The sequence below is a fragment of the Mauremys reevesii genome, linkage group 4, assembly GCF_016161935.1.
Source record: "Mauremys reevesii isolate NIE-2019 linkage group 4, ASM1616193v1, whole genome shotgun sequence".
In the NCBI taxonomy this organism is placed as follows: Eukaryota; Metazoa; Chordata; order Testudines; family Geoemydidae; genus Mauremys; species Mauremys reevesii.
In genome coordinates, this window is record NC_052626.1 from 33958539 (window position 1) to 33986140 (window position 27602).

The following is a 27602-nucleotide window of genomic DNA, read 5'->3' on the forward strand; positions in this document are numbered from 1 at the left end:
TCCTTTCATTTCGTAAGCTCCATATTATGCATGCTTTGGTGTCATCCTAATAGTAATGTTCTTGTTTGTAGAATCAATGCGTAAAAGAAGACAGGACTAGTTGCCCAGAGTAAATATTAAGATCCAAACTAAAATTCTTTCAGAGGACCTGAATGACTTTGAAGCCAGTGTATAAAACTGCCCCCTATTTGCCACTGTATACCGAAAAGCTGGGTTAAACACCACTGTAGAAAGTGGAGGGAAAAATCAGTTCAAATGTTTAAAAATGAGTAGCTATTCTCCTCCCCTTCTCGCCCCCTCGCCCGACTTTGTTAGTGTCTTAGATTGCATGATTAATTTACAGCTCCTCTGTGTGGCTCCCCATTTTACAGGCTATAGGGAGTATATACACCCCTTCTCCCAGTAACCCATAGGACAAAAGTGCAGCGTTGTACAGTGAGTCATTGGCTTGGATGAGAACTAAGGCATGTGGGTTCTCAGAAGCCTGCTGCACACACTGGTCTGCTGTGACCATCCCAATGCTAGAGGGAAAGGGGTTCACTGGAATCAGTATTTGAGCTGGCCTGATCAGTTCAATGTATCCCAATTCACTTATGTCATACACTGTATCTAATCAGGTTTCAGAGTAGCAGCCGTGTTAGTCTGTAACCGCAAAAAGAATAGGAGTACTTGTATTTGTAGAGACTAAGAAATTTATTTCAGCATGAGCTACAGCTCACCTCTTCGGATGCATAGAATGGAACACACAGACAGGAGATATTTATACATACAGAGAACATGAAAAGGTGGAAGAATGCATACCAACAGGAAAAGTCTAATCAATTGATTGTAATGGATTTTTTACCTTTAGTCCTTTTGGTATGATGTCCATCTGTTTGCATTTGGAAAGGAAGATGTCTGTCTATATCTGTATGAGTTTTTTCATGAAGTTGATGGATTTCCACTCCATACGGCTAAATGCAGTGGCATGTAAGGTATCACTGGAAAACCAATAACACACATCACTAATATTCTTGCATGGTGTATGTATGTAATGCAATTAGCCTTCTTGATGGAAGGGGGTGTGGTAAGAATCTTACCTTGAACCAAGACTAGTCACTAGAGTCACTAGAAAGCATTTCACATTTCTTTTTCTAATTGTTTCTGAATCCCTTATACTTGAACTCACTTGAAACCCCTCTCTTTTTACTTTTATTCTAAATCAACCCAGTACTGTGTAGGACTTGAAGTGATTATTAACTCCAGTTAAAGCAACTAAGCTGCCTTGCTTTGTCTCTTTAAAGGAGCAATGGACCTTATTACTCTGAATGTTCCAGGAAAGGGCTGGACATTTCAGGACAGATGATTTTGGGGAAATTCAGGACTGAGGGTGTATTAGTGTCACTTGGCTAGTAGTAAGCAAAGCTGGTGGAGCTGTAGTGTAAAGAGCAAGCTGGTGGAGGCCTGTAGAACCAGGGCTGTTCAACACACAGTGCATGCAAGCTGGGAGTGTTCAGATGGAGCTACAACAGCAATGCATTTTAAGGCTCTCAGGGTTACAGAACAAGTGGTGACATAACCTCTCTCTGGTCTGGGTTGAACTCCAAAATGTGACAACTTCACTCCTGGAAAGTCTTACTTTAACATGTCAGACTCTAATGTAGAGCTGGTCAGGAATTTTTTGACAAAAGTTTTTTCCACTGGTAAAGGCAGATTATTCAAAACTGAACCTCCCCCTCCCTCCTAGGAATGTGTCAATTTCAACAAATTGTCCCCCCCTCACACCCCAAAAAAGGAAGGAAGGGTATTTGAAAATGTCAAAACATCTCATTTTGACTCTCTTGGAATTAAATATTTTGATTTTTGGTTCAAAACGATTTTAAATGTAGAACTTTAAGTTTAGAAAATTAAACTAAAAAATTGAAACAGTTTCAAAATGATCAATAAACATTTTGATTGACCAGAACTGATTTTTTTGGTCAGGTTTTCTGTTTGTGGACATTTTTTGAAATTGACTTCCTTTCCCAATTGGGTGCAGAAACCATCTCCCACCCAGCTCTGATCCAGCATTTCTATCTTGACCCGTGTCTTCTATGCTGGGACAGTGGCAAGGCTAGGTGGGGTGGGAAAACACTTTATGTTCAATATCCCTCACATGCTGGAGTTGAGGTTTAAAGTACATCAGCAGTTTTAAGATTCTCAACTGAAAGGCTTTGTGACAGAGTCTGGCCATAGAGTACATTATTATTATTTGAGTCAGTCTGAAAAGAGCATGCAGCAGTGACAGACAGCAAATCCTATTAAGGATGTGCATTCTCTACTCTAATGTGATTGCTCTCATGGTGGGAGCAATAAATGGCGGGGTTCATAGAGCTGTAAAACAGTGAGAGATCGTTCGGGTTTTGTGCTGAGTCCAGGTGAATGCTAATACTTCAGTGTGAGATCTATAAAGCTGCACTGGGGGACACAATGGCTGTGGCTCAAACTGCCTATTTCCTATTCCGTCTGATATTGCTGGCTAATGGCTCAACTTGAATTTTCTTTCATTCCTCCACTGATGCTTTATCCTAAAATGCTTTTTGCCAGTGGTCTATGGACTTCACTCAGCTTAGCAGGACAAAACGAATAGTAAAAGATATATCAGCCAATCCACCTCCCAGGCAATGTAGGATAATTCCCTGTAGTTCATTTTCAAGTGCCTTGCTTCATCTAGTGTTAAAAGTGCCATGTTGATGGGGCTTCCACCTCTTTCCATCATGGGATTATTCTCCAGTTTAGTTTGTCTTGCTACTTGGAATGTTTTGCTAAGGTTCAGCCTACGTTCTCCCTATCTTAATTACTTCCCATTGCTTCTCATTATACACCCCTGTATCATACCACACTATCTTCCATTTTGGTGTTTAGAACAGTGAGAGGTTAGGCTAGTGGGCATAGTGCTGGGAGTTGGGGAGAGAGCCGGGCTTTAGCCCCACACAGGGACATAGGTCAGGAAAGGACCTTCTGGGTCAAGTCCAGTCCCCTACCATGGCAGGCAAGTCCATGATATAATCTCATTCATAAATTTATCAAGCTCCATCTTAAAACTATTTAGGTTGTTTGCCCCATCTATTCCTATTGGGAGGCTGTTCCAGAACCTCACCCCTCTGATGCTTAGAAACCTATTTCCAGCCTAAATTTATTTATGACTAATTTATAACCATTTGTTCTTGTGCCAATGCCGTCCTTTATCTTAAATAGCTATTCACCCTCCCTCGTATTTACCTCCCCTGATGTATTTATAAAGAGCAATCATAGCCCTGCTCAGCCTTCTTTTTGCTAGACTAACCAAGCCAAGCTCTTCCAGTTGCCTCTTATAAAACAGGTTCTCCAGTTCCCTGCTCATTCCAGTTCTTTGCAGCTGTTCCAGTTTGAATTCATTTTTCTTGAACACGGGTGACCAAAACTGTACAGTATTCCAGATGCGGTTTTACCAATGCCTTGTGCAATGGCATGAATACTTCTCTCTCTAAATAAAATGCACTGCCTGATACAACCTAGGATCAATTTTGCCATTTTCTCAGCTGTACACATTGGATCATAGGAGGACTATAAGCACCCACACACCAGGTCTCTCTCCTCCTCTGTCACTTCCAAATGACGAGCTCCCAGATTCTAGCAGAAATTCTTGTTGTTAGTCCCTTAGTGCATGGTGTAGCACTTTGTACTATTACATTTAATTCTTATTTCTATTACTCCTGTTCTCAAGGTCATCCAGGTCTTCCTGTGTAATACTCGGATCCTCCTCTGCATTGATGGTACCTCCCAACTTTGTACTGTCAGCAAATTGCATTAGTATATTCTTCTTTGAGTGCTTGCTCACGTGTATTCCACAGTAGGTGTGCGTGTGCGCCACGTACACCGGTGGCGGAAGTTTTTCCCTTAGCAGTACCCTTAGGGGGGGAGCACCACTGCAACTCCTAGAGTGGCGCCTCTGTATCGTGCTATAAGGGGAGCCACACGCTCTCCCCACCCTCAGTTCCTTCTTGCTGCCAGTGAAGGTGCGTTGGAACTTCTTGCTCCAGCTCTGCTTCAGCCTTTCCAGTTGATCTTAGTAGTACCTTTAGCTAGTTATTAGTAGCTCGTAGAAAATTGTTTCCAGTTGTTAGAGCTAGCATGCCATGTGCCCCAGGCTTCAAGTCATGCGACTCCTGTCGCTGTTCCATGCCAAGGAGTGATCCGCATGCAGAGTGTGCTACTTGGGCGAAACTCACGTGAGTGAACACTGTAAGATCTGCAAGTCTTTTAAGCCATGAACTAAGAAGGAGAGGGTACATCAGACTTCGCCCTCTCCTTATGGAATCGGCTCTGGATCCAACTCCGGTATGCCAAGTGGACTCAGTGCCGGGCACTGCGTCGTCAGTGCACAGCAAAGCCTGCTCCCCCAGTTGGCACTGCTCCCCTTCCAAGAAGCAAAGGAAGAGTTCGACTTCGCAGCAGCACCAAGAGAAGGGAGGGGGAGAGGCTGGTCCCGTGTTGGGCAGCCCTCGGTCCCCTTCGGGCTCTAAACCTCTGACTCGTGCTGAGCAGAGTATCCAGGCAGCGTTGACATGTGCCTCTCATGTGGTCTGGATCCCATCAACGCCGGAGGCTCTACAGGCTGCTTGAAACATTTTGAGCTTGCTGGTGCCTGGGACACTGCTGGTGGCGGGCCCCTGGTCCTGAGGCAAACCACCGCTAGGTGCTCGACAGGCCTCCCCGGTACAGCACAGCTCTCACTCCGAAGACCGCTCTCTACCTCGTTCGACACACAGCAACAGGTCCACTTGCAGCTCGTGTCCACCACCCTCGACACCAGCCAGGTTACCCAGTTCGGTGCCGTCCGGGCAGGAATCTTGGGGTTCCACCATGCCATGCAGCAGCGGGTGCAGGCACCGAAATAGGCATCAAAGACGTTCCTCTTCACGACACAGCTAATGTAACTGGTTTTGGCGCGACTAATGTCGACGCTCCCGCTTGAGCTCCCGCTCTGTCAAACATCACACACGGGGCTCCCACTGTGCGTCACCAGCACCACGGCACCGCAGCTCCAGGCACCGAAGTGAATCTTGGAGCAGTACTTCCGGGGGGTACCAGTCCTCGACGTCGAGGTCCCAATTCCATGGAAGACTGCATCGTAGGCACCGTTGCTCCCACCGCTCCTATGGTACCGTTTGGTCAATGGTGACCTTAGCTTCGGCACCCAGCCGCCCCTCGCTGGCCTGTACCGATCAGCCGGACCAGATAGTGCCACGTGGCCCGCAGCATGGACAGTGACAAGGGGCCCCATGGCAAGGTCAATGGTGTCAATGGGCACCATGGCCACCGATGCCTACCCAGCTGGGGACCTGCTCGGTGGCTGGGACGTCCGAGGCCCCGTCGACCTTGCTATCTAGGCCAAGGAACAAATTGACAGGTCATGAGTTGTTGGCTCCGCACCCGGACTCTGACCTGGGGGTTGATCCCCCAGCACCAGCTGTGGCCCACAGCCCTGTGCCAGCCTCCTCTCCTGTACAGGATGATACCATCATGGCATCACCACCCTCTGTTCCACAGAAAGACTTCAGGGCACATCAAGACCTGCAAAAGCGGGTGGCATCGAGCCTCCAGCTGCAGGCCGAGGAGATGGAGGGCCTGTCCGATTCCCTTTTTAATGTACTGTCCCTCTTGGTACCGGACCGTGTAGCTTTACCCCTTCACCAAGGAGTAGCCAACATATCCAACGCCCTGTGGTTAACTCCTGCCTCTCTGGCCCCAATTTCCAAGAAGGCTGAGAGGAAGTATTTCATGCCGGCCAAGAACCACGAATATCTCTACTCTCACCCAGCACCTAACTCTGGTGGTGGAATCGGTGAACCACCAGGAGTGGCAGGGCCAGCCTGCGCCCACCCCCAAGAATAAAGATGCCAGGAGACTAGACTCTTTTAGTAGAAAACTTTACTCCTCTTCGAGTTTCCAGCTCAGGGTGGCCAACCATCAGGCCTTACTGAGCCAATATGATTTTAATTTATGGGAGTCCCTGCCAAAGTTCGAGCCACTTCTCCCAGAGTGGGATAGGGAGGACTTTAAGGCATTGGTGGATGAGGGGGCAATGGCAGCCAAAACAGCCCTGCAGGCAGCGTCGGACGCAGTGGATACGCGGCTCGCTCAATGAGCTCAGCGATCTCCATGAACAGGGTGTCGTGGCTCCTCCTGTCTGGGCTTTCGGTGGAGGCCCAGTCCCTCATGCAGGACCTGCTATTCGACGGGAAGGCCCTGTTTGCCGAACAGACAGATGTCAGGCTGCATGGGATGAAAGACTCTTGTACCACCCTGCAGACTTTGGGCCTCTACGTCCCTCTGGCTAAGGACAAGGCCAAACCACAGACATCAGCTCACCTTGTGCAGAGCAGATATGAGCCCCCTTACAAGAGGCCGAGAGACCAAAAGCGCCGGCCTCAATGACAGTCCCACTCTGCCCCACAGCCTGGGCCCTCTAAGGGCAAGAGTCAGGGAAAGAGATGGTTTTGACTATTTGCAGGGGGACACCAGGGCAGTTGCCATGGAAACCCCCCCACTAATAAAGTTTGTGTTCAGCAATCGTTTGTCTGCCTTCTGTGGGGAATTGTCATGAATAATCTCAGACTGCTAGGTCCTCAACCCCATTTCCAAGGACTACATGTTGCAATTCAGTTCACCTCCCCACAACCACCCCTGGTTTTGTTCTGGGGGGGAGGGGGTGGGCGGGTTAGGGAGTGACGCAATCTCAGATGCCTTCCTCCTGCAGTGGTCAGACCAACTTTTCTATGCTTTTCCACCGTTTCCCCTTATAGGCAAAGTCCTAGAAAAAGTGAAAACAGACAAAGCATGTATCATCCTTATTGCCCCAGTCTGGCCCCATCAACACTGGTACAGGACCCTACTGGACCTACCGGCGGCCCCTCCGAGGAGGTTGCCCCTACGCCCGGATCTCCTCTCCCAGTACGGGGACTGCCTCCTTCATCCCAATCTGGTCGCTCTCCACCTGACAGCATGGATGCTCAGTGGCTAGACGAGGAGGAGAGGAGGTGTTCTGAAGAAGTCAGGCAGGTCCTCCTGGAAAATCAGAAGCCATCCACATGCCGGACATACCTGGCGAAGTGGTCCTGGTTTTCCAGCTGGGTGGGGGAGCGGGGAGTCTCCCCATCGTCCGCACTGCTCCAGCTTATCCTCAAGTACTTCCTGTCCCTTAGAACCCAAGGGCTGGCACCCGCCTCTATCAGGGTACACTTGGTGGCCATATTGGCCTTCCACTTGGTCTTCTCCCATACTATGACCTCCCGCTTCCTGAGAGGCCTTGACTGTTCATTCCCGTGTGCTAGATACCCTGTACTGCAATGGGACCTGAATCTGGTGGTGTTCCACCTCACGGGGCCTCCCTTTGAACTCTTGGCCACGTGTTCCTTGTCTCACCTTTCATGGAAGGTAGCCTTTCTTGTAGCAATCACGTCGGCTTGAGGTGTCTCAGAGCTCAGGGCCTTGATCGCGGAACCTCCATGTACGGTCTTCCACAAGGATAAGGTCCAACTTCGCACACACCCTGCATTCATCCCGAAGGCGGTCTCCACCTTCCATATGGAACGGGACATCTTTCTCCCTGTGCTCTGTCCCAAGGCCTATTCCTCCAATGAGAAATGCCGCTTTCACATGCTCTATGTGCATAGGGCACTGGCCTTCTACCTGGATCGGACTAATCCGGTCCGAAAATCCTTGCAACACTTCGTTGCCTTGACCGAGCGTATGAAAGGGCAGCCTATTTCCACCCAGCACCTTTCTCGCTGGATCACCTCATGCATATGCAGGTGCTATGATCTGGCAGGGGTTCCCCTGCCACCTATCATCAGGGTGCACTCAACGAGAGCTCAGGCCTCGTCGGCTGCCTATGTAGCCCATGTCCCTATCCAGGACATCTGTAGGGCTGCCACCTGGTCTTCAGTTCACATGTTCACTGCGCATTATGCGATCGTTTCCCAAACTAGGGATGACGCCAGGTTTGGCAGAGCAGTACTGCATCCCGGGAACTCATGAACTCCTACCCACTTCCAACAGATATAGCTTGGAATCACCTACTGTGGAATACACATGAGCAAGCACTCGAAGAAGAAAAGACATTTTACCTGTTCCGTAACTAGACTGTTCTCAGTGGTACCAGATGATAGAACAAGGAGTTATGGTCTCAAGTTGCAGTTGGGGAGGTTTAGGTTGGATATTAGGAAAAAACTTTTTCACTAGGAGGGTGGTGAAGCACTGGAATGGGTTACCTAGGGAGGTGGTGGAATCTCCTTCCTTAGAGTTTTTTAAGGTCAGACTTGCAAAGCCCTGGCTGGGATGATTTAGTTGAGGATTGGTCCTGCTTTGAGCAGGGGGTTGGACTAGATCACATCCTGAGGTCCCTTCCAACCCCGATATTCTACGATTCTATTAGCTTTTGGCTCAGTATGCAAACAGGCATACATTGTGAGAGAGAGAGAGTGTCCAAAATATACAACCAGACAGAGAGATGAGTCTATTACCTCTTGCTTGAAAGGATCTTATCCAAGACAAGTCATCCCCAGGTTATCTGCCTTAAGAACATAATTTTCAGTACAGACTCATAATTCCTTAAATATTATCCATATATATATTTCACACTGATTATAATGACCAGTGGGCTGCTGGCTCTTGGTAGAGACCTCACATGTCACACCAAGAAATCCCTGGTTCCCAACTGTTCAGCTCAATAGATCTCAATATCAGGAAAATATCCCTAATATTTATCCTAAATATACTCTTTAAAATGCTTGCTACCATTCTAAAGAATTTCTCTCCATCCATGCTGTTTACATCTTCCAAACTACAAATATTTGTAAAGGCTATTATGTACCCAAACAATTGTTTAGCCAAACTATAAATAGAGACTTTAATGCTTTTTGTCTGTCTTTCAAAAGTCAATCCCTCGGACTCCAGTGTTAGAGCTAGTTTACCTTCCCTACACCTGTTAAGTTTAATAGTCACTTTTGTGGGTTTTCCCGTACCACTGTACAGCTAGTGGGACTGAAAAGGTTTTCATTGTAATCCAGCTTTTGTAGTATAAATACAATTAAACTATTGCATTGTGAATAGGTGTCAGAGATTCCATGCATAAGAAAATGAGGGTAGCTCAGCTAGCGGGTTATTTATCATAAACCATAGGAGAGGTCGGCTCATCACATAAACTGTACGGTGCTTACAAGAACAAAATCCTGAGTGCTAGTTTTAAGATCATATTACATTTACTATGTGGGATAGAGATCTATTATACGTGTCTCTTGCTTTTGTCTGTTCTCCAGAGAACATTGGGAATGACACTTTAAGTGTAAAAATAACAAAGAATCCTGTGGCACCTTATAGACTAACAGACGTTCTGCAGCATGAGCTTTCGTGGGTGAATACCCACTTCTTCAGATGCAAGTGTAAAAATAGATTCTGATCATTTTTATTACTTTCCTTCATTCCCTTCCTCCCCTGATTTTAAAAAAATAAAATCAACTTCTGGATTTTGGGTCAGCCTTCCCAATATGATCAGAAGTGGGAGGTGTTAATGGTCTCCAAATTATTTTTTCCTTTCCTTTCAGGTTTCTGTTTATCATCTGTCCCTTTACCACCAAAATCTTTTGCAAGCAAATTGTTTAATGCAGCCCAATGCAGGAAAGGTGCTGCCTGGCTTTTATCATTTCAAAGATTGATTACTGCAATTCTCTGCCCGCCAGCTTCCCTGATACCTTTGAAGGCTTCTGCCAGGGGTACTTAGCCATACTAGGTCATCTCAAAAGAGAAACTACTTTGCAGAAGTTTCTTTGGCTTTCATTTAAGTAACATGTTGATTAAAACATTGGTGTGTTGTGTGTGTGTGTGTGTGTGTGTTTGTCTTTTAGTCTTTAGCGGGTATTGGTAGGCTATCTCGGTGTTATTCCTGACACTGTCACAATTTCCTCATTAGAAAATGGATACAATAATACAAATGCTTTAGAGACACAAACGTGTCTCGAGTGGATCTGAAGGATGGCTCTCTCTTTTTCAAGGAGTATGGCTACAGTGCTCGTGAGGGCCCACTGCGGTCCATAACTGCTGTAGAGTCACAACGGGTCTCCCCACAGATGGACCTGGTCTCTGGTGTGTCCCCTGGGAACCGCACAAATCCCTAAGAATCTGCCAGGATTCTCTAGGTCTGAAGAAAAGTATCTGGCCAGAGTGCAAGCCCCAGATAGTCTGAAAGCAAAACCAAAGGCCTAGCCAATATGCTCACATCTGTGGCCTTTTAAAAATCACGTCACTGGAGTTAAGGAGCAAGGATCACGTTATTGCTTAGTTACTGATGCAACTTCCACACTGGCATCCTATTCCCCCATGTAAAGCCTCTTAGCCCTAACTGAAAATGGATAAACAGCAATACTATTCCAGTTCATTGAGTGTGACTGACACAATATTTGAAAAACACCACTCAACCAAGGCAGTCAAGAGGGCTAGCACATACTTCAGGCTACAAGAAAACCTCATTAAAGCTACCCTGAGCTGTATTCAGAAAAATCTATAGAGGTATCACAAAGATTGGTTTCCAAATGAAAAATAGAGGGTTGACAGGAACCTTACGACTTTTTATCTTTTGTGACAAGTTCATGAAGGCAGAAAAACTTCGGTGTCACCCCAGAGCCACTAGATGGCAGTGTTACTATAACTAAGAAGTGTTTGGTGTTTTCAGTAGATTAAGAGCCAGCCTCTCTCAGCTGTGAAAATGTGGAACAGATACAGTTTTATTTGTGGGGAAAGATGAGGTTGAAACTATGGAAGATTTCATGCACACAAAACATGTTGCTACTCACACAAGGAATATTCATTCACCTCTTACTAATTTTGTATCTGCTCTGCACAGATTAAGCTAAACAAAGCAAGTGCTTCATAAAGCATCTGTTACCCACATGGGTTTGTCTGGGGCTAAGTAATTCAAAATAAATAAATAAATAAAAACGCCTCCAACTGTTGCCAGAAGCAGGCAGGTGTAAGTTAGTTGTTGCACAAGTCTCAAAAATCCACCCCTCCTTTCCTTCTTATTAAGAAATGTATGAGTATTATTTCTAGAGCACAATGTATTTGCATTTTGCTTTAGAGGCAGTTATGAAACATAGTCCCTGCCCTGAAGAGCTTGGCATTGCAAGGCTCTGATCCTCCAAAGGAATCTACTGGCCAGACCCTTACCACTGCCCAAAGACCGATTTACTTTGATGTGACTTTGCAGGAGGGAGAGTCTGCACTTGCATATGCAGTTGTGGGATGGAGGCCTAGATTACACAAAACAATGACTAAGGGCAGCAGGTAAGAGAAGGGCATGTTTTACATAAAATAGGGTCATGAGTTTGCTAGTTCTCATAGTGTCTGCATCTGGGTGATTTTTTTTTTTGAGAGGGAGATTTCTTTGTGTTTCAAATGTTATTTTAACATCTTTGGCACCAGGGCGAGGAGCGAAGTCAGAGAGAGACAAAAGGGGTAGGGTTTGATTGCAGAGGAAGCAGTTACATGGTCTAACCTGTTTAAGGCACTTCCATATTCAAAGAGGTGGATCTAGACTTGGGGAGTGGCATTGCAGAAGAAAGCATGTAAGCAGTATAGGGCGACGATGTAAAGAGACCCTGAAGAGAAGTAGAATTGGCAGAGTGCAGCATGGGTGGGAGGCGAGAGCTGAGAGCTGGGAGCAAAGATTCTTGAAGGTGAGGATAGGTTTGAAGAGGATGCAGGGCCAGCAATAGGGCTCAAAGGACAGTCAGAATTACTTAGTCATAGAGGTCGGAGAGGCAGATGAGCTTCCTCTTCAAGTCCTGGGAAAGCAACTGACTAATTTGTGTCAGACTTCCAAAAGATTGATGTGCCCTAGGTTACTGGCCAGCTCTTCACTTCTATAGTCATTATGGGTTAGCTTCCTTCTTTGCAGAGAGGAAATCCTTCACTGTTCCTGACATAGCACCTGAATCGGGGCAGTTGGGAGAGGAGCTGGGAACTGGCTAAGCCAGCTCAATTCTGTTGGGAATGTCCCCCATGCCAGGGGAATCCCCAGCTCGAGGGAGACAGCCAGTCTCTGGTCCCTATGCATAGCTGACCAGCGCAAAGGGAGACTAGCAGCGCAGGACAGTGCGGGAAACAGGATGATAGTCAAACTGAAACACACAGTGGAATTTAGAACAATTATCTAAAAATCTGACCTGAAAGGTCATCATTTTGCATTGTCCCCCAGAAGGATGATGTGTGAAACAATTTTGATTTTTGTTGCGATTACAGCAATATGCATACACAGAATTGGTGCTCGCCCATTGGGCACCCTAAACAGGAATATTTTCAGCCCCTCCCCCATGCAAAACTAAAACAGGCAAGTTTTTTATAATAAAGTGAATGGGGGCCCCCTTTAGCTGCTCAGGGCCCTAAGCAATAGCTTAGTCTGCTTACCCCTAGCAACGCCTCTGTGTGTAGAATGACACACTTGAAGGGAGTCATTCTTTTTCATAGGAGTATGGAGTGTCCTGTAAGCCTGATTTTCTGGAAAGGAAACTCATCCTTTTTAGGGGATCTGAAGGCTTTGGTGATACTTGACTAAGTGGCTTTCATGGTTGGCTGTTCATGCGAGCTTTTGCATAGAAGAAGGTGTTGGGGGAAGGGGAGGAGGGTAACCTCTTCCAAGTGTGTCAAATCCCTCTGATGATGATGGTGATTTATATGCATTGCCATGGAGCCTAGGGGGTTGATCTGCTTTGAAGAACTACAGACATTTGGTTTATAACCTTAATATTGCTCATTTATGTTTTGATGTATTTCCTTGTTGAAATCCCATTGATTTTTATTGGCCTGCTTTTATAGTTCCTTGGGTATCCTGTACACTTTGGTCATGACCCTTTCCCCTATTGTTTCCCTTTGATTGATGTATGTGCTCGTCTGCCAATGTTTCAAATCTTCATATTGCATTCCTGGGACTAACTGGGTTCTACTGCATAAGGGCCAGAAACCAAACTTTCCATTGAGCAGTGAGGTACTGAAATATGAGCATTAAACCTATGAGCTTTTTCCTTACAGTAATCTGAAGGCCAATTGCTTACCAAAAAAGCTTAGATAAGCGAAGAATACACAGTATGGTGGAAGAGAGATCCCAAGGCAGCACAGGGCCTGTGGAGGACAGCAGTTATTTACAAGCATCTTTGGAGCCAGGTGAGTTATATAGGTCTGCCTCACTAAGCAAGATAACACCAGGGTACTGCGCCTGATTACTGCACTGTTTGTGGAGTCAGCACAAGGAGGCAGCTTGGCAGCGTGTTTGTGATGGTTTGAGATGCTCTGTGTGGGATTAGTTAGTAAGAGAATTTACTTAAGAAAGAACTTTAGTTCCTGAGCGATAAGAGAGCCAGGGTGAACTGCTGATCTAAATTAGTGGTTAGCAGCAGCTGGTATAGGTAACAGTGCTTGTAATTCTGGCTTCAGTTCTGTAAAGCTGAGCCCCCTTGTCTGGCCCCAGTGCACCACTGCTGGCTAGCACTTGGGCTGCTCCCTCGTATGATATATAATATAAAGCTAATAGTAAGGAGTTCTAGTAACAGAGCCTCACTATAATCCTGATGCCTAAGAGAGCCATACATTACACACAACAGAGAGCACTCTTAGGGTATGGAAAATGCTGTACCAGACATATGACTTGAACCATGCTTTAAAACTAGATCGTGAGATGCAGTGCTTGGGAATACAGTGTCATGGACAATCTTGAATTAGCAACGAGATGTACTAGATGAACTTGTTGATTTCCAGAGGTAGCAAGAACCTGCTGCTCCCACTGACTTCAGGAAGCCCTGAACCTGCTTGGGAGGGCTGCTTCAGCACTTCTGGAAATCAGACACTGGGTATCTTCATACGTGCAAGTTTTCTGTTCACATTCCATTAGTGTTCTCTACCTATGTGATATGCTTTGGTGAAGGCAGTACCGTTACTTGTATTTGTCACTGAGTTCAGTTTAAGGTGGTAGAACATCTGAAGAGCCAGACAATAGAATTGTGCCATCTTAACATGCCATTCATTGTTAGGTCTCCATTTTACGTGCAGGGCCTACTGATGGTGGTACCGAGTGACAGGCCCGATACAGCAATTGGTGGGCTTATGTGGGGCAAACTATTGCCCTGTTGTTATGGGCAGTAAGACAACTGTGACTTGCTGGGGGAGGCAGGGTTGTTAGTGAACAGGACACCAGACCTGAAGTTAGGAGATGTGCAGTCTTCTGCCACTGACACGGTGTCTCAGGTTCTCCATCTGTAAAATGGGGTTAATGACACTACCCCACCTTTGCAAAGTGCTTTGAAATCTATAGATGAAAAGTGCTGTGAGGCTGCTGGGTACTAGTACAAGTTAAGGTTAGGGACTGTAAAGAAAATGCCACAGCCCTTATGTGCTCAACAAGGGCTCAAGCACAGCTCTTGGTGCTAGAAGTCTGTTGCTGCTAAGAGACAGTTGTGGTCAAGACATCAGAGAAATCCAGCTGTTTTGCAAAGAGCCATAGGAGCATTTCACTTTCATCTGGACAACACCCCAGAATGGGTTGAAAGGGAGCCCCCTTTTCACATTTTATCTGATGGGCACCCACCCCACCTCTAGAGTTAGAGCAGAGCTGGCCAGACAATGGAATTTCCTGCCAGTGGAAAATTTCAATTTTGAGGGAAATTTTTCATCTCAGATTAGGACAAAGTACAAAGATAATAATAAAAACAGAGGAAAAATTCTGAAAAATTCCATTGTGGGGGAACCGAAATGGAGACAGTCAGTTTGCTCCTGGAGGCCAGACTCCCTAGGCAGCCAGCTCCCTGAGGGATGGGGGATGAGGGGTGGGGGGAAGGGGTGTCAGGCAGAATGGGAAACAACTGCCCAGGGAATTGGGAACCATATCAGCTCTTTGAGCAGCTACGTCTGTGTTGCCGAAGTCCCCAGTTATAGCATCTGCTGGATTCAACTCCAGTGCCCAGGAGGTATCAATGGCAAATGGTGGGTGATGAAGCGTGTAGGGCTTGAATGGGTGAATGGCACAGAGATGAGTCAGAGCCATGAAATTAGGATACAAAAGTTACCCAAAGTTTGAGGTAATCTGGAATCAGGGTTTTGGTTTAAGTCAGTAGGAAAAGATGGTCCAGTGCAAAGTTTGGATCCAAGAATTTGGTCCAGACTTGTCTCCAGAAAGGAATGGACCAGAATTAGACTCATCTTGTGAAGCTAATTTATTTTTCAAAATAATACTCTCAGAAAACAGCTTACCCCTCTTGTTACCTAACTCATGTTGCTCAGACTGTCTATGTCCATAACTGGATCTAGTACTGCCTTTCTATATAATCTAAGAGTGAAATCCTGGCCACACTGTGACTTCACTGGGAATTTTGCCATTGACTTCACTGGAGCTAGGATGTCACCTGAGGTATTTATCTTTTACTCACCACCATAGTATGTGACCATCTTCCAATTTACACCAGTCCTTGTGAACGACCTAGAAGCCGGCTTCCGCGTTCTCTTCTCCCCCTCTATCCAGTCACAGCGAGAATTATAGGAAGCTTCATTCACTCTTCTTGTCCTTCTCTCCTCCATTGTCAGAGTAGGCAGAGATAATGCTCATTAGTGTAACAGGGACGCTATGGCAGAGTGGTGGGTCTTGCCTGTTGCACTGTGGTCATTTTTGGCTCTCATGGGAGGAAGTTCTGAACTCATTTACTCCTTTGTTAATAACAGGCATTTGTTAAACACCATATTTTGTCCCAGAGCAAATTAACTAAATAAAACACCATGGTGTATTCAAACATGGCCTTTGAGATACTTTATTAAAAACAATAAATCAAGTGCTATGAAGGCCATTATTGAACTGGCTTTTATTGAGTTCTTCCGTTGTCTTTACCATCCTCCTTTAACCCCTCCCCTGACTCCTTTTGCATTTATGATTTTGAAACACACTATATCACACAGACCCGCATGGCACTTTAATCTAACGCCACATTTTCGGGGGTTGTTTGTATCACTGAGAACCATATGATCATTTTATGACCCTTTTTTTTAATGGAATTGCGCTCATTGCCTTTATTACTCTGCCTCCCTTTCTCTCAAAATCTGGTTATAATTATAAATAGCTTTTGTTAAAAGTGCTAGTGGGAAGACTGAATACTGGTCACACTTGTTTCTCTTAAAATGCCACAATCTACCTATTGAAAAATATTAGATGAAAAGATAGGTAGCACTGTTGAAAACAAAACCAAACAACATTTTCTTATTCCTAAATCTGCCTTTCAGTGATGCTGATATAGTTAAATGGACAAGGGAAAAACCCAAATATATTGAAAGCAAAAAAGCCTCTCTCACCTTCACACACCCAGCCCTAAATTCCATAGAAACTTTGCAAACTCTGGAAACCAAACACAATTTTTAGCTCATACTGATAGATGAGGTTTAACTGATGGGCTGTCTACATTATAAATTGATTTAGATCTCTGGATGGGAGACCAGTGCCTGTATATCACCAGCATTAAAATCTTGTCAATATCCATCCCTATCTTCTCACTTTCAGTTTCTTATACTCTTTGGATCTTGGATTATAGGTATAAGAAGTCTTTTCTTTCCTAACTATGCCAGTCAGACACTGTTTAAAATTCCAGAGGCCTATCTTTCATATACCATGAGCCTCTGGGAAGTCAATAAATGTCAAAGAAATGTCAGATTATTTATGTATTTATTAGGTCTACGGTGCATTTCTGAGGAGGCCGTGTGGCATTTGGTCATCACATTCTTCGAAGACATAACACAGAGTAACAGCGCTGTAAATACATCAAATGAATTTCAACATTAGCCACAGTACAATAAATCTGGATTGCACTTAAGACAGTGTTGAAGAAGTCACTTCCCTCTCAGGCGTTTTCCTTTGCCAAACAGTTCTCTCAGCTCTGTACTTCTTTAAAATGTATATAAGCACCTGTTTAGAGCAAGCAGAAGCCAGACTGGTTTTGGATTTAGCCTGTTCATTTCATGGGATCATTTTTATCTGAATTTCTTCCAAACTTTTTTGTACCATATGTGAAGTAAGGACCATCATAAAGAAGACTTAGTGCTTAGATGTCAATAGAATAATGAAGGCCTTTCCAGGGCCTCCAGATAAATGATTTATGGCTATAGCGCTAGCAACAGCTTCATTCCAGGATTGCCTAGGCTGTTTGTGAAGGATTTCTCCCCTCACCTTCCATAGTGGTTGCCAAGTAGAGCAAGATCAGCACAGATTTTGCTCAGCCATGGGCAGAGTTGGCTACATTTAAGACTACATTTAATATGTGTGAAATGGAGCTGATTGGAGACCCCTTCATCTTTAAGAGGGATGTTGCACCTATGGAGCCAAAAGGCATAAGCTTGCAATGCTTCATCATGATCTCAGTGGAAGTCGCATGGAATCTGCAGTCATTGGTAAAGAGAGAACGATGCACATGGGCCATGTTTTAGATTTCTGCTAGCTGAATGTGGCTCACAGATTGCCCTTGAGTTGTCCATGAAATAGACAGCATAATGCCTTTCCTGTGTCAGTGGTGTATGATATGAAATCTTCATAAAAATAATTTCCATTTACATAGTTCCTTTCATCCTGGAGTACCTCCACATACTGTACAAACTGCTATGTTTCTCTGTATCCAATAAATACCTTTGTTTTAATTACTAACTAATCAAAACAAGAAAGAACCAAGCTGCATTGAGCTCTCAGAACAAAATGGCACATAGAGAGACTACTCCGAAATTTAAAGATGTGGTGCACAGGAAACAAAATGCTCACAGTAGCCTAACTACGGTACATCCACCCTATAAACTCTGTGGACAAGAGAGAGAGACAATTGACAGACAACATAATTATTGGTACGAGGAATTCTGGCCAAGGATACCTTTGATTATACTGACAAAGAGTCCTGTGGCACCTTATAGACTAACAGACGTATTGGAGCATAAGCTTTCGTGGGTGAATACCTACTTCATCAGACGCATGTGGTGGAAATTTCCAGGGGCAGGTATAAATATGCAGGCAAGAATCAGTCTAGAGATAAACGAGGTTAGTTCAATCAGGGAGGATGAGGCCCTCTTCTAGCAGTTGAGGTGTGAACACCAAGAGAGGAGAAACTGCTTTTGTAGTTGGCTAGCCATTCACAGTCTTTGTTTAATCCTGAGCTGATGGTGTCAAATTTGCAAATCAACTGAAGTTCAGCAGTTTCTCTTTGGAGTCCGGTCCTGAAGTTTTTTTGCTGCAGGAGGGCAACCTTTAAACAGGGCCGGCTCCAGACCCCAGCGCGCCAAGCGCGCGCTTGGGGCGGCATTTTGCCGGGAGGGAGGCAGGCGGCTCCGGCAGACCTTCCACAGTCATGCCTGTGGGAGGTCCAACGGAGCTGCGGGACCAGCGGACCCTCCGCAGGCACGTCTGCAAGAGGTCCCCCGGAGCCGCGGGACCGGCGAGCGGCAGCGCGCCCCCTGCGGCATGGCGCCGTGCCCCCTGCCTTTAAATCTGCTATTGTGTGGCCAGGGAGGTTGAAGTGTTCTCCTACAGGTTTTTGTATATTGCCATTCCTAATATCTGACTTGTGTCCATTTATCCTTTTACATAAGGACTGTCTAGTTTGGCTGATGTACATAGCAGAAGGGCATTGCTGGCACATGATGGCGTATATTACATTGGTGGACGTGCAGGTGAATGAGCCGGTGATGTGGTGGCTGATCTGATTAGGTCCTGTGATGGTGTCGCTGGTGTAAATATGTGGGCAGAGTTGGCATCAAGGTTTGTTGCATGGATTGGTTCCTGAGTTAGAGCTACTATGGTGCGGTGTGTGGTTGCTGGTGAGAATATGCTTAAGGTTGGCAGGTTGTCTGTGGGCGAGGATTTTTAATTAAAAGGAACCATGTGATCTTTAATATCTATGCAGAGTGACCTTGCTTTTTAATTCTCATCTGAAAGACCTACATTCAGTATTCTCCCTGGAACTCAATGCATCTACTGTAGAGGGATGAAAGGTTGGGTTGATGTCTGGATTCATGCCGGTGGATCATTGGAGCTGGATATTTCCAGTGTGCTGTGCTTAGACTTCTAAGCCAACTGGCTCTGGAATGTAGCACCTGCTGCAACATGATGGTTAAAATGGGGCAAATTAATAATATTTAATGAATTTCAGTTTGTGAGTACTCTGCCAATAGATTCAGTTTTTTATGAATTTGTCCATTTGATCACTTTATGTGAACATCTTTCAGACTATGGGTTGCTTGCAAATGATTCTCTGACTCTTTTTGTCTGTTTTGTTTGTAATGTGTATTGGCCACCAATTTACATGATATTGCTTCTGCTCCTTGATTAGATGACCAAAACATTTATAGCCTGGAGGAAGGAAATGAAAGAAATTGCAAGATGGTCACAAACATTTCTGGACACGTATCTTGTGCGAACATTCTCATGCTTTCCATGAATCTTCCTGTGAACAAACAAATTACTAATGAATGCTTATGGAAAGTGAATAAGAAGGGATACTATAATGGAAGTGAATTGATGAGTCTCCATTCAAATTAATGTTCACAAATCCTTTATTGTTACTCTTTATTATTGTTAGGTATTAGATGCCATACTGGATAGATAGGAAGACCAGTTCTTTTCCCTGAAGAGTTTACACTCTAATTTGCAACATAACATGACAAGTGAGTAACACAACAAACTGTAAAGAAAGGATGCCATGAGGCAGGACAAAGGTTACAGGAATCAGATCACACAATTATTCAGTTTTGGTATGTTCACAGCTTGGTGTTTTAATCATTTAATATATATAAACAGGTGTGTGTGTATTTGTGTATAGTCTTATTGCCTTTTACAGTACCAATTTAGCTCTGCTCTTGATGAAATCTAAGATGTTTAAATTATTCCAAGAGATCTGCAGTGAAGTTTGTTTCTCTGGTCAGTGAATAATAATCATATATCCAGGCTGCCATGACTATGGTGCCATTTTACAGAAGATAAAGGTGGTTAATAAATAAGCTACTCTGGAGTGTTAGTTTCTGGATAGACAAGAATGTAATCAATTGGGAAAGAAGTTTATTACTGAAAGAGTTTTTATTATGCAGCATTTGTGTCAGCATATTGTTAGAGCACTGCAAATCTGCGGCTATCCGCTTTATATCTGTGGACGATTTTCGCTGATCGCGAATTGGCTGCAGATACAAATTTTGTATCTATGCAGGGCTCTCCATATTGTACCATTTTCTGGACCATATAATAATATTGCATTGTACTTCTATAGAGCTTTTCATCTGAGGAACTCGTCAAAGAACTATACCAGTATTGATTCTTATCCCTAGGGGACATTCAATATACCACATAGTGTAAGTGAAGTGATATGCTCGAGGTCACACTGAAAGTCCTTGACAGAGCTGGGCAAAGAAAGGAAGGTTGGATTTGTGTTGAAGGGACTGGAAAGAGGCATGTCCACATGGAAATGTAGCGCACGGCCAGCTACCTAGGGTGTAAATGTGTAATGCTAACCTGCTGTGCACTGTCACCATGTGGACCCTGCTACTGGTGCACTAAAAGCTCCATAGCACACTTTGCCATCATGCTACCACACGCTAGAAGTTTGCAATGTTCACATGGCCAGCTAGTGTGTGGCAGGCTAATGCACTGTAGAGTCACACCCTGCCTTGCCACACACTGTCTGTCTACACAAGCCCTCAGACTTTAGGGATATGGGTTCTAGTCCTGGCTTTGATGCAGACTCTCTGTGTGACCACTTAATCTCTTTGGGCCTCAGTTCCCCAGTTGTGGGGATGATACTTCCTTTTCCCATCCTTTGTCTTGTCTGGTCAGACTGCAAACCCTTTGTACTGTGTTTAGCACAATTAGGTTGGTTAGAGCCTTGGGCTACCACCATAGTACAAGTAACACAGGTTTTCCTGTTCAGTGGCTTCATCCTTTCTCCCACTGGCGATCATAATGTTTTCCCTCTACGGTGTAGCACATACACAATTAAGCCTGGGTTAGGTGATGGATGGCAAATGTGGGTAGCCCAATGTGCAGCAAAGCATGGGATGGACTAAGGTCTAAGGTAATGGTGATGGAATCCATTCTGAGGTCAAAACTGCGAGTTTTTAATTAGCCTGTAGCCATAGCACCTATAGCTGTAATCTTGTCAGTTTCTATAAGCCGTGTAGGGTGAGGACTGATCAGTTCCTGGACGGGAAACCTTTAAGGAAAACTCAAGCTGCTGTAGATAGCTGAACTGGGTATTCAGTAAACGTCAGTCTTCCCCCTCACCCAGGGTGAGCCTATACCACAGCATGGCATTAGGGGGTGCTGTGCTGCTAGAAGCACTGTCAGTCAGGTGTGGCATAAAACTGAGGTTCTGACTATTTGTGGTATTAATCTTCCCATGGCTTGTTTTGCACAAGTAGAGATGTTGGCCCTGAATGTCCTGGCTAACTTCCAATCCAATCCATTACAATATCAAGTATCAGAGGGGTAGCCGTGTTAGTCTGTATCTACAAAAATAAGGAGTCCAGTGGCACCTAAAAGACTAACAGATTTATTTGGGCATAAGCTTTAGTGGGTAAAAAAACGATGCCCAAATACATCTGTTAGTCTTTAAGGTGCCGCCGGACTCCTTGTTGTCATTACAGAATGGTATTCGGGCAAGGACATTGCACAGTGCTTCACTTCTTGTTGTAAACTGTTGGGCAGTGTTGCTGGGCACTCTTAAACAGCTGCTGTGTTCCACACCAGAAGTGAGTGTGTTTCATTGATAGGTGAAATTAGTCCTGTTTGTAATAAGCTCTGAGTTTAAATATGTTGCATACAGAAAATTCAGCTTGGTATTGGATTCAATTGAAGAAGCAGCTTGTCTGCTCGACCTCCCCTGTTGTGCAAAGCCTGGCCATTATTGCACAGGTAATCCAAGAGATGCTGGGAGGAGGGAGAAATTATCCTGCACTCTGACCAAGCCATTCTGTTGCCATAGTATAGCAGCTGCTATAGTGGGAAGGGGACTCTTGTGCTCCCTCTACATGGCACAAGAGGATTGGGCCTGTTGAGCCCCAGAATGGATTCCCCTTTGCTGACCCTTTGTGGCCTGCCTCTCCCATGCAGTGGGCCCATAGCAGTTTGGTTGTCTAAGCTTTCTGTGGCTGCTTGGTGGGGGCGGGGATGAAAAGGCCGGAAGGGACTATTATGAACATCTAGTTTGACCTCTATGTAACACAGGCCAGCGAACTCCTTCAAAATCATTTCCAGAGCGTAGCTTCTAGAAAAACATCCTATCACGATTACAATTTCTCAGAGATGGAGAATCCCGGACTCTCACTGTTAACAATTTATGCTTTATTTCTTGTCTGAATGTGTCTAGCTTCAGTTTCTAGCCACTGCATCAGGTTATATCATTCTCTGCTAGATTGAAGAGCCCATTATTACATATTTCTTCCCCCAAGTTGATACTTAGACCGTGATCAAGCAACCCTTTAACCTTCTCTTTGTTAAACTAAGTAGATTGAGTTCTTTGTGTCTATCACTATGAGACGTGCTTTCTAATCCTTTAATCATTCTTATGGCTTTTTTGAGCCCTCTCCAGTTTTTCCAACATCCTTCTTGCATTGTGGACCCCACAGCTGGGCACAGTATTCCAGCCATGGTCACACCAGTACCAAAGACTGAAGTAAAATAACTTCTGTATTCCTACTAGAGATTCCCGTTTATGCATCCTAGGGTTGCGTTAGTCCTTTTGGCCAGAGTGTCACATTGGGAGCTCATGTTCAGCTGATTATCCCCCATGACTCCCAAATCTTTTTCAGGGTCACTACTTCCCAAAATAGAGCCCCCCATCCTGTAAGTATGGCCTACATTTCTTATTCCTAGGTGTATACTTTTACATTAGCTGTTTTAAAACACAGTTGGCTTGTACCTAGTTAACCAAGCTATCCAGGTTGCTCTGTAATAGTGACCCGTCGTCGTCATTATTTACCACTTGACCAATTTTTGTATCATCTGCAAACTTTATCAGTGATGGATTTGTTTTCTTTCAGGTCATTTATAAATAGCACAGGGCTAAGAACATGTCCCTGTGAGACCTTGCTAGAAACACACCCACTCACTTGATGATTTCCTTTTACAATTACATTGTGAGACCTACCAGTTAGATTTCTTTTAATCCATTTAATGTGTGACAAGATAATTTTATATTATTCTAGTTTTTTTAATCAAACTGCTATGTAGTACCAAGTCAAAGTATGTTATATCAACACTATTACCTTTATCAACCAAACTTGTCATCTCATCAAAAAAAAGTTAGTTGATAGGATCTATTTCCCATAAACCCATGTGTAATAAAGCAAAGACTCACTGGTGCGGTGCCTCCTGCTGGTTGTCTTGGGAATTAGCTTGATTCTAGCCCAGGGCGCCCTCTGCAGGCTGGTGGCTCACCTGCCGCTGGCCCTGTGTCCCTCCCGGACCCTAGTGCCCCTTTACCTCAGGGTTCTGCCCCAGCAGTACCCCCACACTCTGGGTCTCCCCTCCCAGGGGAACCCCCAACCCTGTAAACCCACCTTGCTTTGCCTGTCACCATCTAGCCCCCGCTCACTGAGGCAGTCTGCAGTCTGTAATGGCCACTCATCATTGGCAAGGGGTTAGGACCAGCTGCCTCTGCCTATTCCCAAGCTGCACCTCTCTAGCCCCAATACCTGAGTAGGCCTTCACCAAGGCCTGCAGCCTGGGGATTTACCAGGCTGGAGCTTCCCCAGCTCCCTTTGCCCTTCCCCAGCACTGTTCCACTTCAGGTACTTTTCTCCCAGGCAGCTAGCTCTTCCCACTCCAGGGCTAGAGTGAGACTCCTCAGTTCCTGGCTCACAGCCCCTTTATAGGGCCAGCTGTGGCCTGATTGGGCTGGCCACACCTGAGGTCAGCTACTCCCTCAGCTGCTTTCACTTTTTCCCAGCCACAGCTCTCTCCAGGGCTGCTTTCAACCCCTGTTCTGTGGGAGTGGGGCAGCTGCCCCACTAGATCACGTTAATTATATCACTCTCTTTTAGTTCTTTACTAATCGATTCCCTTTTCAGTTGGTCTATTATCTTGCCTGAAATTGATGTCACACTGACAGGCCTATAATTACCCAGGTCATCCCATTTACCCTTTTAAAATGTTGGCACAACATTAGTTTTCTTCCAATATTCTGGAGATTCGCTATTGTTGCTAGACGTATTGAAAATCAACATTGATGGACCAGTGAGCTCCTCAGCCAGCTCTTTTAAAACTCTTGTATGGAAGTTATCTGGACCTGCTGATTTAAAAATGTCTAACTTTAATAGTTGCTGTTTAATATGAGTGCTATCATCATATGAGACTGCATAATCTATTTTTTCCGTAATACAGAACAGAAATATTTATTCAACACTTCTGTTTTTTCTGCATTATTATGGATAATTCTACCATTTCTATCTGGTAATGGACAAATACCATTGTCAGGATTTATTATAGATGCATTTTTTATTTTGTGTAGCTGCCTTCACTTCCCCTCTAAACCAGGTTGGTTATTTAACACATATGTGCTCCTTCCTTGGTTGTGGGTTTTTGGGAATCTTGCAAAGTGTTCTTAAACAACTTGCAATTATCATTCACATTTTTCTGATTAAGTTCTTCTTCCCAGCTCATTTGGCTCATAATATTTTTTTAGCTTTGTAAAACTGAAAGCATCAAGTATATGCATTACTGGTTTGGACTTTATTCTGTTTGCAAATTAGAAATGTGATCAAGTCACAGAGACTTTCACGTAAGCCACCATTTCCTCTTTATCTGTAAAGACTAGATCTAATATGGAATTCCCCTGTGTTGGTTGCAACATTTTCTGAGTTAAGGAAATTGTCATCTCTAATGTTTAGAAATTGCAAGGACCTTTTAGTACCAACAGCACATGTCTCTCAAATTGAAGTCCTCCATGATCTCGCAGCTTTTTCCTATACATTATAGATAGATGCATAAGGAGCTGATCATCCTGTTCCCTAATGTGATTTGGTGGTCCATAGCAGACACCAACTAATACCCCATCTTGTGCTTTATGTGATAAGACATTGATCCATAAGCTTTCAAAATCATTTTCTTCTGAGTTATCAGTGAATCAGAAAGAGGTAATGTCATTTTTGACATACAGTGTGCATCAACTTCAGACGCCTATCCAGTCTTAGTGACATCTTCAGGGCTGGCTCCAGGGGTTTTGCCGCCCCAAGCAGCAAAAAAAAAAGCTATTGCGATTTGTGGCAATTCAGCGGGAGGTCCTTCGCTCCCAGCGGGAGTGAGGGACCCTCCGCCGAATTGCCGCCAAATACCTGAAAGTGTTGCCCTGCTCCCAGTTGCCGCCCCAAGCACCTGCTTGATAAGCTGGTACCTAGAGCCGGCCCTGGACATCTTATATCTTGGCTCTGTGAAGATAGCAGACCATCCTGTTGTCCTCTTGTCCCGTGCAGAATGTTTTTTGGATTCTTTTGAATCACCAACGAAAAGATCATCTGTCTTCCTTGGATGGCAGAAGAACTCTTTGTGGACATGTTTGCTCTTCTTACAGGTTGGGCTGAGCTGAGCTGTCACCCACAGGTGTAGATTTCTCCATTTCCTTGGTCCTGCTGGGTCTTGATAGACCTTATGAAAGAATCGTAGGCATGTTATATTCATGCTTAGTACTACTAGTCTTTGAAATGCACCACATAGTGTGGGTGAACTGGTGTTTATCCATCAGTGCAATGAGTAGTAGTTGGTTCTAGGGATTTGGCAAAGTTCTAATTTAAATTTCTTCTTTTCATGCAGTGCAGAACTCCATCCCAACTGACGGGGAAAATGCCTTTGTGAGATCACTGGTGTAGTAGGCAAAACAAGGAGCTTGAACTTAGCCTTGAGGATGGAATGCCTACACTGATGGGAAACCAGTCAGGCAATGCACTGCCTTTCAGTTACTTTACAGCTGTAGGTGCTGAAGCCTGCCCATTAACTGAGGCTCTGAACTGCCATATTTGCTATGTCATTATTTACATAAGTTAATTTACACAAGCCTGACAGGCTTGTGAAAAGTTTAGTCAGAAGTTGCTGTCCTTGCCCGAAAGTCCCACTGGTTCAACCTAAGGAGAGTCCTCTGCCTGGCTCTGTACCCAGAAATGTCCAGTTCTCACTTGTTAGTTCTGCATCTATTAAAAAAGCTCTTATTACCAACATTCATTGGCCTAATCCTTATGAAGAGAAATGTCACGTCCTACCCACTCTCCTGCTGACCATCAAAACTCCTGTTTGACTGCTCCAGTTAATTCCTACTAAGCAGTTCAGGTCATCCTGTTATAGTATCCCACTCCCTATCTAAACATTCCCCTAGTCTGAGTTCATTATCTTCAGTCAGTCTTTCTTTGCAAAATGAGTACATAGGAGCTTGCGTTTATTTCAGATCCTGCACACTAGCTTTATTGATCTAACAGTGACTCTCTTTGCCTTGTGCTTAGTACTCCACTTAGTTAATCCCCATCACTCTTTCAGTTCTTTCCTTAACTGCAGTCCTCCCTGAACTAAGGGAGTGTTGTCTAATAACAGCAAGAGACAGGGTGTCAAGACTTCTTGGGCTCTATTAGCTTGGGCACTAACTCACTCTGTGACTTTGAGTGCTTCCCTTAACTGCTCAGTTTCCCCATTTATAGAATGGGTCTAATATTTCTTAACCTCAAAAAGGTTTTTTGGAGACTTAATTCATTCCTGATTCAGCTCCTTAGATGAAAGGATATTATTGTTAAATCCCTTTAAAAGTTGGTCCCAGAGCTTCCTCACAACAAAAACAAGCATGAATTTTTTTTTTGTATTTCACCAACTGTAGTAACAACGCCCCTGTTAAAATATTTCTTGCTATACAGTACATATGTATTGTCTCCAATTCATTTAAAAATTGCCATTCCTTCCCATAGTGGAAATGCTGTTTCTTTGGGTTGATATTTTACCTACTGAGTGTGTTACAGATTAACTGAGAGTTTTCCCTTAGCCTTTTAAGAGTTGCCTTTTCCTGCTTGCCACTGGTTGAATTCAAACTCTCCCTTAAATGTCAGGCAAGCAAATCTAAATCTTGCATTGCTGCCTTCATGCATGACCTGCTGCCTTTTCCATTCTCCTCTTTATCTAATTCCCAGGCAATAACACTGAAATGTTCAGGGCTGCTGAGCGTGGCTGGTGTGAACTTTATTTCTCAGTGCCTCTTTGGCGTGCCTTGTGTATAATCGCCTGGCAGGCCAATTGATCATTTTGCTCCTGCGATTTCTGTCTGCAACTGGGACTGCCACTGTGCCTCAGTCGGTGGCCCTTTGTCAAATATGTCATGTGACAATGCAGTGCGTTTCAGAGTTCATTCTGGAAGGGTCGCTTAGGCCTTTTTCTTCATTACTGTTCTCTGAGATGAGCTGGTTTGAACCAGTTGTGGGAGCAGCTAGCTGGAGGTGACAGTAATAATCCAGCTATCTGGCAGCCCATTAGCAATTTAACAGTAATAAAGACTTTCCTATTCATCCACCTTGGAGTGTCTGACTCTGAT

General features: G+C 44.6%; 1 protein-coding gene across 19 annotated transcripts in view; it reads left to right on the top strand.

Moving 5' to 3' along the window:
* The window catches only part of GALC (galactosylceramidase), a 110811-nt gene that overhangs the window by 65047 nt on the left and 18162 nt on the right, over positions 1-27602 (top strand). For 2 of the 19 annotated variants that reach the window (XM_039535520.1, XM_039535522.1), the window contains 3 exons: positions 13084-13215; positions 19638-19722; positions 25853-26220. The exons of 1 other annotated variant lie outside the window; for it this stretch is intronic. Coding sequence is in view for 4 of the 18 variants with exons in the window: in XM_039535522.1 (XP_039391456.1) it covers positions 13084-13086 (3 nt within the window). In the remaining 14 variants the exon portion in view is untranslated. Of the gene's footprint in view, positions 1-9605; positions 9749-11263; positions 11341-13083; positions 13216-16754; positions 16770-19388; positions 19553-19637; positions 19810-25852; positions 26222-27602 lie in introns of those variants that run through there. 16 more of the 19 variants (XM_039535514.1, XM_039535510.1, XM_039535524.1 and 13 more) reach the window with 16 other exon arrangements.